Below are 14418 nucleotides of genomic sequence, written 5' to 3'. Positions count from 1 at the left end.
AAAAATTAGCTAGGCATGGTGGCGGGTGCCTGTAATCCCAGCTACTTGAAAGGTTGAGGCAGGAGAATCATTTGAACCCAGGAGGCAGAGATTGCAGTGAGCAGAGATCACATCACTGCACTCCAGCCTCAGTGACAGAGCAGAACTCTGTCTCAAAAAAAAAAAAAAAAAAAAATTTACCTGCCACAACCAACTTGGGGAGGTGGCTGAATGTCTACTATCATCTGACACTTTCAACTGTGGCTGTTAGCACTGACATCGAGTTGCCTGATAAAATTATTTTTCTGGTGCATATATGTCTTATGCAATATTTGGAACATACATATACTAAAAATTTATTTGTTGTTTATCTGAAGTTCAAATTTAACTGGTTGTCCTGTCCTGTGTATTTGTTTGCTGAATCTGGGAACTCTACCCTGAGGGTAACACAATTAGGTTACTATGTTTCTCCACAAATTCACAAATGACTGGATCTACCATCAGAGGCAAATCCAGGTTCTGATGGGTCTGAAGAGTTGAGGTGACTCTTTAAGAATATGAATACAAAATTAGAAATTACAAATGCTAAATTGGCTATGAACATGAATATTTATTCAGAATGAGAAAATGCATTATATCTGCAAGTTTTGTTTGTTGTTGTTGTTGTTTTTTTTTTTTTTTTTTTTTTTTTGAGACAGAGTTTCGCTCTTGTGACCCAGGCTAGAGTGCAATGGCGCAATCTCAGCTCACCACAACCTCCGCCTCCTGGGTTCAAGCAATTCTCCTGCCTCAGCCTCCCGAGTAGCTGGGACTACAGGCACACACCACCATGCCCAGCTAATTTTTGTATTTTTAGTAGAGACGGGGTTTCACCATGTTGACCAGGATGGTCTTGATCTCTTGACCTCGTGATCCACCTGCCTCGGCCTCCCAAAGTGCTGGGATTACAGGCGTGAGCCACTGCGCCCGGCCTTATATCTGCAAGTTTTATAGAAATATATGATCCTTCTTATAAGTCCACTTCCACTTCTTTTTTGTTTGTTTGTTTTTTGAGACAAGTTCTTGCTCTGTCTCCCAGGCTGGTATGCATTGGTGCAATCTCGGTTCACTGCAGACTCTGCCTCTCAGGCTCAAGTGATCCTCCTGCCTCAGCCTCCTGAGTAGCTGAGACTACAGGCACCCACCACCATAACCGGCTAATTTTTGTATTTTTTGTAGAGATAGGGTCTCGCCATGCTGCCCAGGCTGGTCTTGAATTCCTGAGCTCAACTGATCTGCCCACCTAAGCCTCCCAATGTACTAGGATTACAGGTATGAGCCAGTGCGCCCAGCTGATAAGTCCACTTCTGACTAAAATACTGAACAACTCTCCATGGGAATAATCCGGAAATGATGATGCCAAAACGATCCATGAAAATCAAAGACAATTCAAGAAAGAAGAAAAAAGCCAAGTCCCAGCATCAAAACAATCCTCCCAAATATCTGATTTTTAATCATTATTTTCAAAGTTGTAATCTTACTTTTTCTTAACAGAGCCATGTGTATTCACGCAGATAAGAACTGTGATCTGTGGATTAAGAAAGAAAAATCCATTTAAAAGAGAATCAATTAAAAGTCATTAACAAATGTTAAGGACTATGCCTTCTCTGAAGGACATCTATCATGAAGTGTATGATTATCTTTTACTGCTCTGAATCTAAAATTTTGGAAACAAAATGAATATAGGTCCATCTCTTCAAAAGTGATGCCCCTGGTTGAATAAACCTTACTAAGGGTCCTCAAGAGCTAATCTTTTGTCTTCAGAATTTCTTTTTCTTTTCTTTTTGGTGACAGAGTCTCACTCTTGTCACCCAGGCTAGAATGCAGTGGTGTGATAGAGGTGCGACAGAGGTTCTCACTGCAACTTCTGACTCCAAGTTTCAAGCAATTCTCCTTCCTCAGCCTCCTGAGTAGCTGGGACTAGGCATGCACCACCAAGCCTGGATAATTTTGTATTTTTAGTAGAGACAGGCTTTTGCCATGTTTTCCAGGCCGATCTCAAACTTCTACCTCAAGCCATCTATCCACCGTGGCCTCCTAAAGTGTTGGGATTACGGCATGAGCCACCTTACCAGCCCAGAATCTTTTTTAACCTCCTGCAAAAAGAGCTCTGTCGGCTGGCTGTACGCGGTGGCTCAGCCTATAATCCCAGCGCTTTGGGAGGCCAAGGCGGGTGGATGACAAGGTCAGAAAATCAAGACCATCCTGGCTGACATTGCGAAACCCCATCTCCACTGAAAATAAATTTTAAAAAAAAATAGCTGGGCTTGGTGGCACGCACCTGTAACCCCAGCTACTCAGGAGGCTGAGGCAGAAGAATCGTTTGAACCTGGGAGGTGGAGGTTGCCATGAGCCAAGATCACACCACTACGCTCTAGCCTGGGCAATGAGCAAGACTCTGTCTCGGAAAAAAAAAAAAAAAAAAAAAAAGAGCTCTGTCAACCTTCTGGGTTAGCAGAGCACATGGCAGTAACTGGAAGTATCGCACTAGAACATCTCCTTGATCTAAAACAGCAACGGCATGCTATCTTTCATGACTTCATTCCTTGATAAGAAAGCCTTTACATCTTCAGGAATCCCTTGGATGGGGCATGCATTATACTCAATTCAATCATTCATTCAGTATTTACATATTGGGATCCTACTAAAAGCCCAGCACTTTGCCACTTCCAGTGATGTACCGATGAACAAAACAGTCCTGGTCCCTATTTTCCTGGAGCTTTTGGTCCAGTGGGGGAAACAGATATTAAAATGTGACACGTAAAAGTATGGTAAGTGCTATGAAGGAAGCAATGGAGGTGTTGGGATAAAGATGAACAGGGGTGGGGAGTGCATCAGGAAGAGAAATCAGGAAAAGCTTCATTGAGGAGATGGCATTGGAGGGAAGGAAGAGCAAGAGCCAGTCAAGGGCAGAACATGCAGGGAGCATCCTAAGCAGAGGGAACAGCAAGTGCAAAAGCCCTGGGGCTGGAATAAGCTCCAAGTATTCTAGGAACTGCAAGAAGCTCATTGTAGCTGGATCACAGTGAACCAAGGGAGAGACTGACTGGAAGAGGCCGAAGAGGTACGAAGGGGCTGGATACTACCGTGCCTGAAGAGAAGTTTGGATTTTATTTTACGTGCATTAAACCCCTTCCATCAGTGTTTAACATTATTAAAGCCCTAAAGGACTGTTTCTCAAACATTCCCAAAGGAATTGTGATGGTAAAGGAGAGTGAATACTCAACTTTGCTCACAGTGAGCTCAAAGTATCTTTCAAGGTTTTTGTTTTACCTTCAAATTCATGGGAGCTGTGCAACATGTAGTAGTGGAAAGGAATCACTCCTTTAACTGCTAGGAGAGTTCCCCCTCACGGAGAAAACTACCTGTTATGAGAGCAAGGTCTTCTGTGCCTAGGTGGGATGGCCAGGTGAAAGCAGGGAAAAACTAAACCAGTTTGAATAAGGGATGAATCAAAATCCTAAGGTTTGGCCACAGCCCAAGAAAAAATGTTATTAGAGGGAAAAGGAAAGTCCAAGTCACTTACTCAGGAGAACTTCCTTTCCTATGGCAGGCCCAGGGACTGTTCAAGAACAGATGTCCAATACTCAACCCACAATCTTCTTCCACGCTCTCCACCTTCTAACCTCAGCCCAGCTCCACACTGCTCTTCACAGGACCTAAAGTGACATTTTAAGTGTTTTACCAAGTGTAGTGGCTCACTTTGGGAGGCCGGGGTGGGCAGATGCTTGAGCCTAGGAGTTTGAGACAAGCCTGGACAACATAATAAGACCTCTCACCCCCACAATTTCTACAAAAAATACAAAAATTAGCAGGTAGAGTGGTGCATGCCTGTAGTCCCAGCTACTCAGGAAGTTGAGGCTGGAGGATCACTTGTGCCCAGGAGGCTGAAGCTGCAGTGAGCTGTGGCTGCTGCACTCCAGCTGGGAAACAGGGCAAAACCCCGTTTAAAAAAAAAAAAAAAAAGAAGGGGGAGAGAGAAAGAATAGAAAGAAAGAAAAAAGACAAAAAGAAAGAAAGAAAGAGAGGAAGAGGGAGAGAAAGGGAGAAAGAAAAAGAAAGAATGAAAGAAAGTGAGAAAGAAAATGAGAAAGGAAGGAAGAGAAAGAAAGAAAGAGAAAAGTAAAGCAAAAAAGAAAAACTGCTGCTCTTAGAAGAGCTACCAGGTTTGTTGTGTGTTTTTTTGTAGCCCCAAGCTCACAGCAGTAATATTCCAGGGGATGAGCGCTGTGAGATGAGAAAGTTCATCTCATTCCACAGTGGGATGTTTATCTGGTCTCAGATAAACATCAGGAGAGTGGCAGGCTTTCGGGGTGACTGCAAGGAAAAGGGAACACAAATGGAAAGAATGAGAGCCCTGGAAGAAAGGTTGGAGAATTCTCAGAGAAAGCTTTGGAATGAAATGGGCCTGTTTCACGTTGCTATACACAATTAAAGTAATTGAAATACCCACCTCCATCCAACTTCATGTAACCCAATATTTAAAGGCCTTTCTGCCTCTGTATTGAAGATTACAGAAAATATAGTGGTAGGCTGGTAGAAAAAGGGAGATTTTTGGGTTGATATTCTTACAGGACTTATATTGAACATATTTAATAACCCATATGGCTCTTGGCATTGATCAATCAAAATGGGTACCAGCTATAAATGTCTGGCGCAGTCCCACAGGAGTTTCTAACTAATAAATAGCAGTTTTGGCACCTACAGAATGTCAAATCATATTGATGTATTATCTATTCAAACATATAAACACAGTAGATTCTACACACACACACGTGCATACACACACGTGCATACACACACGATGCTCTATATTTTGATAAGCGGCAAGAACTGTTAAGTGTCACATTATCAATCATTCTCATGTTCTATCAGGCCAACTTTTTATATAAAGTCCTTTCTTTGCATAAGAAAAATGCAGGGCAAATTCTAAGAGGCCTATCAACTAGATGTATTCCAAGAACAACTTCTTTTAACAAAAGAGACCAGCTGCTGCTTCAAAGCCTAAAGAATTGGCCTATGAGAACTATTTTTCTGCCAAGGTATTTGATACATGTTGACAAGCAAATTTATTTCTGGTCTTATGGATTTACACACATTTCCTACTATGAGCTTCTTTCTTGATGTTCTTAAAAATTGCTATGCATTGAGGGGAGGGAGAGCATCAGAATAAATAGCTAATGCATGCCAGGCTTAATACCTAGGTAATGGGTTCATAGGTGCAGCAAACCACCATGGCACACATTTACCTATGTAAGAAACCTGCACATTCTGCACATATATCCCAAAACTTAGAATAAAATAAAATTTTTAAAAATTGCTGTGCATATTTCTTTTTTATTAGGTAGTATTTTCTGAATTCTTTGGACTACATTGAAGAATCAGAAAGAGTGCTTCACCCAGGGAAACACAAATGGTTCTGCAGAATAAACACTCAGTATGTCTGCTTTTGTTTTAAATAGACTTCCTTTCTATGACACATTTACTAGAGGAATATTACCATGTCAGCTTCAAAATTTGACAGGCTGATTTTTAAGTTTTAAAAAAATTACATACATTAGAATTTACTTTTTTTTTTGTATAGTTCTATGAATTTTTACACATGCATAGATTCTTGTAACAACCACCACAAATAGGAGAGAGAATACCACCAACACTCCTGAAGAATTCCCTTGTGCTGCCCCTTTGTAGTCAGGCCCTGTCCAACACCTAGCCCTTGACAACTGCTGATCTGTTCTCTGTCTCTATAGTTTTGTCTTTTCCAGAATGTCATACAAATGGAATCCTACAGGATGTAATATTTTGAGAGGCTCTCTTCTCTCACTTAGCACAATGCTTTTGAGATTCATACCTGTTACTGCCTTTATCAATAGTTTGTACCTTTTTATTGCTGAATAGTATTCCATTGAATGGATATACCACAGTTTATCCATTCACCCATTGAAGGACATCTGGGTTGTTTCCATTGTTTTGTGATTATAAATAATGCTTCTGTAAACACTTGTTTACAGGTTTTTGTGTGAAGAGAGGGTAACTACCTAGAAGTGGTATTGCTGAGTCTTTTGGTAGATATATATTTAACTCTATAAAAAACTGCCAATCTAGGCTGGGCACAGTGGCTCATACCTATAATCCCAGCACTTTGGGAAGCCAAGGTGGGAGGATTGCTTTAGCTCAGAAGTTCAAGACCAGCCCTGGCAATATAGTGAGACTCCTATCTCTATGAAAAAAGAAAAAAATTGTGGAGAGTTAGAGAAAAAAAATTAGCCAGACCTGGTGGTGGGCACCTGTGGCCCCAGCTATTCAGGAAACTGAGATGAGAGAATTGCTTGAGCCTGGGAGGTTAAGGCTGCAGTAAGCCATAGTGGCACTACTGCACTCCAGCCCAGGTGTCAGAGTAAAACCCTGTCTGAAAAAAAAAAAAAAAAAAAAAAGAAAGAAATTGACAATCTTTTTTCCTGAGTGGAAACAGATTTTCATTTTGTATTCCCACTAGCATTATAAGAAAGTTCCAGTTGCTCTGTGTTCTTGTCAGTACTTGGTATTGTTAGTATTTTTTTATTTTAGCTCTTCTAATGGATGAATTGCATTGTGATTTTAATTTGCATTTCCTTGATGATTACTCATGTTGAGCATCTTTTTGTGTGTTTATTTATCAAACACATAAGGTGAAATGTCTTTTTAAATCTTTTGCACATTTTTATAGGAATATTTTCTTGTTTTTGAGTTTTGGGAGTTGTTTATATATTCTGGATACAAGTCCTGTGTTATGGCCAGGTGCTGTGGCTCACACCTGTAATCCCAGCACTTTAGGAGGTCGAGGTTGGTAGATGACTTCAGGTCAGGAGTTCAAGGCCAGCCTGGCCAGCATGGTGAAAACCCGTCTCTACTAAAATACAAAAGTGAGGCAGGAATGGTGGTGCGCATCTGTAATTCCAGCTACATGGGAGGCTGAGGCAGGAGAATCACTTGAACCCGGGAGGCAAAGGTTGTAGTGAGCCAAGATTGCACCACTGCACCCCAGCCTGGGCAACAGAGCAAGACCCTGTTTCAAGAAAAAAAAAATCCCGTGGTGGATATGTGATTTGCAAATACTTTCCCCTGGTATGTGGCTTGTCTTTTCAGTCTCTTAAAAATGAATTTTGCAGAGCAGAAGTATTTGATTTTCATGTCAAATTAATTTTCTTTCTTTCTTTTTTTTTTTGAAACAGAGTTTTATTCCATTACCCAGGCTTAAGTGTAGTACAATCTCAGTTCACTGCAACATCTACCTCTGAGGCTCAAGCAATTCTCCTATCTCAGCCTCCCAAGTAGCTGGAACAATAGATGCTCACTACCTCACCTGGCTAGTTTTTGTATTTTTTGTAGAGATGGGGGGTTTTTCCATGTTGTCCAGGCTGGTCTCAAACTCCTGAGCTCAAGCAATCTGCCTCCTCAACTTTCCAAAGTGCCAGGATTACAGGCATGAGCCACCACACCTGGTCTTTTTTTCTTCTACAGATCATGCTTTTAGTATCATATCTAAGAATTTTTGGCCAAAAGTAAGGTCATGATGTAAATATATATATGTATATTTATTTAATTTATATAATATATAAATATATACATTAAATATATAAATATATTTAATTTATATATATCTAATTTAATATATATATAAATATATATATATAATTGCACTTTAGGTTCTGGGGTACATGTGCAGAACATGCAGAATTGTTGCATAGGTACATACATGGCAATGTGGTTTGCTGCCTCCATCCCCCTGTCACCTATATCTGTCATTTCTCCCCATGTTATCCCTCCCCAACCTCCCTACCTCCCACTGTCCCTCCCCATTCCCCGCCCAACAGACCTCAGTGTGTGATGCTTCCCTCCCTGTGCCCAAGTGTTCTCATTGTTCAACACCCACCTATGAGTGAGAACATGCGGTGTTTGATTTTTTGTTCTTGTGTCAGTTTGCTGAGAATGATGGTTTCCAGATTCACCCATATCCCTACAAAGGACACAAACTCATCGTTTTTATGGCTGCATGGTATTCCATGGTGTATATGTGCCACATTTTCCTTGTCCAGTCTATCATTGATGGGCATTTGGGTTGGTTCCAGGTCTTTGCTATTGTAAACAATGCCGCAATGAACATACATGTGCATGTGTCTTTATAATAGAATGATTTGTAATCCTTTGGCTATATACCCAGTAATGGGATTGCTGAGTCTAATGGAATTTCTATTTCTAGATCCTTGAGGAATTGCCACACTGTCTTCCACAATGGTTGAACTAATTTACACTCCCACCAACAGTGTAAAAGTCTTTCTATTTCTCCACATCCTCTCCAGTATCTGTTGTCTCCAAATTTTTTAATGATCACCATTCTAACTGGCATGAGATGGTATTTCAATGTGGTTTTCACTTGCATTTCTCTAATGGCCAGTGATGATGAGCACTTTTTCATATGTTTGTTGGCATCATATATGTCTTCTTTTGAAAAGTGTCTGTTCATGTCCTTTGCCCACTTTTGAATGGGTTTGTTTGTTTTTTTTTTTTTCCTGTAAATCTGTTTTAGTTATTTGTAGATTCTGGATATAAGTCCTTTGTCAGATGAGTAGATTGCAAAAATTTTTTCCCATTCTGTTGGTTGCCAGTTCACTCTAATGATTGTTTCTTTTGCTGTACAGAAGCTCTGGAGTTTAATTAGATCCCATTTGTCTATTTTGGCTTTTGTTGCCAATGCTTTTGGTGTTCTAGTAATGAAGTCCTTGCCTATGCCTATGTCCTGAATGCTTTCCCCTAAGTTTTCTTCTAGAGCTTTCATGGTGTTAGGTCTTATGTTTAAGTCTTTAATCCATCTGGAGTTAATTTTAGTGTAAGGTGTCAGGAAGGGGTCCAGTTTCTGCTTTCCACACATGGCCAGCCAGTTTTCCCAACACCATTTATTAAACAGAAATCCTTTCCCTATTGCTTTTTTTTGTCAGGCTTGTCAAAGATCAGATGGTTGTAGATGTGTGGCATTGCCTCCAAGGCCTCTGTTCTGTTCCATTGGTCTATCTTTGTTTTGGTACTAGTACCATGCTGCTTTGATTACTGTAGTCTTGCAGTATAGTTTGAAGTCAGGTAGCATGATGCCTCCAGCTTTGTTCTTTTTGCTTAGGATTGTCTTGGCTATGCAGGCTCTCTTTTGTTTCCATATGAAGTTTAAGGTGGTTTATTACAGTTCTGTGAAGAGGGTCATAGGTAGCTTGATGGGGATAGTGTTGAATCTGTAAATTACTTTGGGCAGTATGACCATTTTCACAATATTGATTCTTCCTAACCATGAGCATGGAATGTTTTTCCTTCTGTTTGTGTCCTCTCTTATTTCCTTGAGCAGTGGTTTGTGGTTCTCCTTGAAGAGGTCCTTTACATCCTTTGTTAGATGTATTCCTAGGTATTATATTCTCTTTGTAGCAATTGTTAATGAGACATTCTTGATTTGGCTCTCTTTAAGTCTGTTATTGGTGTATAGGAATGCTTGTGATTTCTGCACGTTGATTTTGTATCCTAGGACTGCTGAAGTTGCTTATCAGTTTAAGGAGATTTGGAGCTGAGACAATGGAGTCTTCTAAATATACAATTGTCATCTGCAAATAGAGACAATTTGACTTACTCCTTTCCTAATTGAATACCTTTTATTTCTTTTACTTGCCTGATTGCTCTGGCTAGAACTTCCAAAACTATATTGCATAAGGAGTGGTGAGAGAGGGCATCCTTGTCTAGTGCCAGATTTCAAAGGGAATGCTTGTAGTTTTTGCCCATTCAGTACGATATTGGCTGTAGGTTTGTCATAAATAGCTTTTATTATTTTGGGATACATTCCATTGATACCTAGTTTCTTGAAAGTTTTTAGCATAAAGCACTGTTGAATTTTGTCAAAGGCCTCCTCTGCATCTATTGAGATAATCATGTAGATTTTGTCTTTGGTTCTGTTTATGTGATGGATTACATTTATAGACTTGCATATGTTGAACCAGCCTTGCACCCGGGATGAAGCCTACTTGATCACGATGGTTAAGCTTTTTGATGTGCTATTGCAATCAGTTTGCTAGTATTTTATTGAAGATTTTTGCATCTATGTTCATCATGGATATTGGCCTGAAGTTTTCTTTTTTGGTTGAGTCTCTGCCGGGTTTTGGTATCAGGATGATGCTGGTCTCATAAATTGATTTGGGAAGGATTCCCTCTTTTTGGATTGTTTGGAATAGTTTCAGAAGGAGTGGTACCAACTCCTCTTTGTATGTCTGGTAGGGTTCGGCTCTGAACCCATCTGGACCTGGGCTTTTTTTGGTTGGTAGGCTATTAATTGCTGCCTCAACTTCAGCCCTTGTTATTGGTCTATTCAGGGTTTCAACTTCTTCCTGGTTTAGGCTTGGGAGGAGGCAAGGGTCCAGGAATTTATCCATTTCTTCCAGGTTTACTGGTTTAGGTGCATATAGTTGTTCCTAGTAATCTCTGATGGCAGTTTGTATTTCTGTGGAATCAGTGATGATATCCCCTTTATCATTTTTTATTGCATCTATTTGATTTTTCTCTCTTTTCTTTTTTATTAATCTGGCTAGTGGTCTATTGTGTTGATCTTTTCAAAAAACCAGCTCCTGGATTTATGGACTTTTTGAAGGGTTTTTTGTGTCTCTATCTCCTTCACTTCTGCTCTGATCTTATTTCTTGTTTTCTGCTAGCTTTTGGGTTTTTTTTTTTTAATCTTGCTCCTCTAGCTCTTTCAATCTTAATGTTAAGATGTTGATTTTAGTTCTTTCCTTGCTTCTCATGTGGGCATTTATTGCTATAAATTTCCCTCTAGAAACTGCTTTAAATGTGTCCCAGAGATTCTGGTACGTTGTGTCTTCATACTTGTTGGTTTTGAAGAACATCTTTATTTCTGCCTTTATTTCATTGTTTATCCAGTCAACATTCAAAAGCCAGTTGTTTAGTTTCCATGAAATTGTGCAGTTCTGAGTTAGTTTCTTAATCCTAAATTCTAACTTGATTTCCCTGCGGAGAGATTGTTTGTTATGATTTCTGGTTTTTTTGCATTTGCTGAGGAGTGATTTACTTCCAATTATATGGTCAGTTTTACAGTAGGTGCGATGTGGTGCTGAGAAGAATGTATATTCTGTGGATTTGGGGTGGAGAGTTCTGTAGAGGTCTATTAGGTTTGCTTTGTCCAGATCTGAGTTCAAGTTCTGGATATCCTTATTAATTTTCTGTCTTGTTGATCTCTCTAATATTGACAGTGGAGTGTTAAAGTCTCCCACTATTATTGTGTAGGAGTCTAAGTCTCTTTGTAGGTCATTAAGAACTTGCTTTATGTAACTGAGTGCTCCTATATTGGGTGCATATATATTTACGATTGTTAGCTCTTCTTGTTGCATTAATCCTTTTACCATTATGTAATGTCCTTCTTTGTCTCTTTTGATCCTTGTTGGTTTAAAGTCTATTTTATCAGAGACAAGGATTGCAACTCCTGCTTTTTTTTTACCCTCCATTTGCTTGGTAAATCTTTCTCCATCCCTTTATTCTGAGCCTATGTGTGTCCTTGCATGTGAGATGGATTTCCTAGATACAGCATACTAATGAGTTTTGACTTTTTATCCAATTTGCCAGTCTGTGTCTTTTGATTGGGGTATTTAGCCCATTTACATTTAAGGTTAATATTGTTATGTGTGAATTTCATCCTGCCATTTTGATGCTAGCTGGTTGTTTTGCCCATTAGTTGGCACAGTTTCTTCATTGTGTCAGTGGTCTTTACCATTTGGTACATTTTTGGAGTGGATGGTACTGGTTGTTACTTTCTATGTTTACTGCTTCTTTCAGGAGCTCTTGTAAGGCAGTCCTGGTGGTGATGAAATCTCTCAGCAATTGCTTGTTCATAAAGGATTTTATTTCTCCCTCGCTTATGAAGCTTAGTTTGGCTGGATTGAAATTCTAGGCTGAAAGTTCTTTTCTTTAAGGATGTTGAATATTGGCCCCCACTCTCTTCTGGCTTGTAGGGTTTCTGCCAAGAGATCTGCTGTGAGTCTGATGGGCTTCCCTTTGTGGGTAACCTCACCTTTCTCTCTGGCTGCCCTTAGCATTTTTTACTTCATTTCAACCCTAGTGAATCTGATGATTATGTGCCTTGGGGTTGCTCTTCTTGAGGAATATCTCTGTGGTGTTCTCTGTATTTCCTAGACTTGAATCATGGCCTGCCTTGCTGCATTGGGGAAGTTCTCCTGGACAATATTCTGAAGAGTGTTTTCCAGCTTGGATTCATTCTCTCCATCACATTCAGGTACACCTATCAAATGTAGATTGGTCTTTTCACATAATCCCATATTTCTTGGAGGCTTTGTTCATTTCTTTTCACTGTTTTTTCTCTAATCTTGCCTTCTCATTTTATTTCATTGAGTTGATCTTCAGTTCATATCCTTTCTTCTGCTTGGTCGATCCTTTTTTTCTGCTTGGTCAATTTGATACTGAAACTTGTGTATGCTTTGTGAAGTTCTTGTGTTTTGTTTTTCAGCTCCATCAAGTCATTTATATTTTTCTCTAAGCTGTTTATTCTCATTAGCATTTTGTCAAACCTTTTTTCAGGGTTCTTAGTTTCTTTGCATTGGGTTAGAACATGTTCTTTTAGCTCAGAGAAGTTTTTTATTACCCACCTTCTGCAACCTCTTTCTGTCAATTCGTCACACTCATTCTCCACTCATCTTTGTTCCTTTGTTGGTGAGGAGTTGTGATCCATTGGAGGAAGAGAAGAGTTCTGGTTTGGGGTGTTTTCATCCTTTTTGTGCTGGTTTCTTCCCATCTTTGTGGATTTATCCACCTGTGGTCTTTGTAGTTGGTGACTTTCACATAGGGGTCTCTGAGTGGACATCCTTTCTGTTGATGTGGAAGTTATTTCTTTCTGTTTTTCAGTTTTCCTTTTAACAGTCAAGCCCCTCTGCTGTAGGACTACTGGAGGTCCACTCCAAACCCTGCTTGCCTGGGGATCACCTGTGGTGGCTGCAGAACAGTAAGGGTTGCTGCCAGTTTCATATTCTGTTATCTTTGTCCCAGAAGGATACCTGCCAGATATCAGCCTGAACTCTCCTTTACGAGGTATCTCTTTGGATATACAGTAGTCAGGGAGCTGCTTGAGGAGACAGTCTGTCCCTTATAGGAGCTCAAGTGCTGAACTGTGAGCCCCATTGTTCCATTCAGAGCTGCTGGGCAGGTACATTTAAGTCTGCTGCAGCAGAACTCATAACTGCCTTTTTTCCCATGTGCTCTGTCCTGGGAATGTGAGGCTTTAATTATAAGTTCCTGACATGCTGCTGCCTTTTTTCAGAGATGCCTTGCCCAGCAAGGAAGTAGCCTAGTCATGGTCTTCCAGAAGAGGCATTGCTGAGCTGCCGTGGGCTCTGCCCAGCTGCTGTGTGAAATTCCTCGTGGTTTTGTTTACAGAGGTATAGTTAGAACTGCCCCAGTAATGGTGGTCTGTCTCAGTAATGGCAGACTGCCTCAGTAATGGCAGATTGCCTCAGTAATGGTGGACTGCCTCAGTAACGGCAGACTGCCTCGGTAATGGCAGACTGCCTCAGTAATATCGGACACCCTTTCCCTGACAGAGCTGGACCATCCAGGGTCTAGCTGCGCTTGCTGTGAAACTCTCAATCCAGAGCATTTCAGATTATTGGTCTTTGTCAGGGTGGGACCCACTGAGCCAGATCACCTGGCTTCCTGTTGCAGCCCCCCTTTTCAGTTGAATGAATGGCTGTCTCCCAGCCATTCCAGGTGCCAGTTGAAATGACCACCCAGATTTGTGTGAGTTTTTGTGTGGAGACCCACTGCACTGGCTGAAACAGCTGTGCTGGAAACTCATAGTGCTTTTCAGCCTGGGAATCTCCTGGCCTGTGGGCAGTAATAACTCATTTAGAAATGCGGTGATCACTTACCTTCTGCATTGTTCTCACTGGGAACTGCATTCCAGAGCTGTTCCTATTTGGCCATCTTGGATCCTCAATTCTTCTTCTGAGAATTTTAAAGTTCTAGACTTAATTTTTACATTTAGAGTTAATTTTTGTATATATCATGAAGTGTAGATTTAACTTCATCTTTTAGCATATGGTTTTCCAGTTGTTCCAAGACCATTTGTTGAGAAGGCCATTTGTTGAGACCATTTGTTGTTCCTTCGGCAGAATTGATTTTTTTCTTTAATATTTTGTTCAAATTTCAGGGTATTCAAAGGTGACTTGAAATCTGGCAAAAAGTTTGAACCTAGAGGATAACATGTATCCCAAAGAAGGAAGCAAGTTATCAACACAGGTTTTTAATTCTCTCCTATACTTTCTACAGGAAGAATTATAGATATGAATAGTCATCAGTGACTAAAAAGTGAGCTAC

At 40.3% G+C, this 14418-nt stretch overlaps 1 protein-coding gene across 9 annotated transcripts in view; it reads right to left on the bottom strand.

Moving 5' to 3' along the window:
• GLT8D2 (glycosyltransferase 8 domain containing 2) overlaps nt 1–14418 on the bottom strand; it is a 70993-nt gene that overhangs the window by 29073 nt on the left and 27502 nt on the right. For 4 of the 9 annotated variants that reach the window (XM_010340233.3, XM_074402313.1, XM_010340235.3 and 1 more), the window contains 2 exons: nt 3545–3677; nt 1500–1546 (listed from right to left, as the gene is read on the bottom strand). The exons of 1 other annotated variant lie outside the window; for it this stretch is intronic. In XM_010340233.3, coding sequence (XP_010338535.1) covers nt 1500–1518 — 19 coding nt within the window. In that variant the 5' untranslated portion in view covers nt 1519–1546; nt 3545–3677. Of the gene's footprint in view, nt 1–1499; nt 1547–3544; nt 3678–13970; nt 14293–14418 lie in introns of all 9 variants that reach the window. 4 more of the 9 variants (XM_010340236.3, XM_003929628.4, XM_074402315.1 and 1 more) reach the window with 2 other exon arrangements.

This window comes from Saimiri boliviensis, chromosome 7, assembly GCF_048565385.1.
Source record: "Saimiri boliviensis isolate mSaiBol1 chromosome 7, mSaiBol1.pri, whole genome shotgun sequence".
NCBI lineage: Eukaryota > Metazoa > Chordata > Mammalia > Primates > Cebidae > Saimiri > Saimiri boliviensis.
The sequence above is the reverse complement of the archived record's forward strand: the minus strand, read 5'-3'. Positions and strand labels throughout refer to the sequence as shown.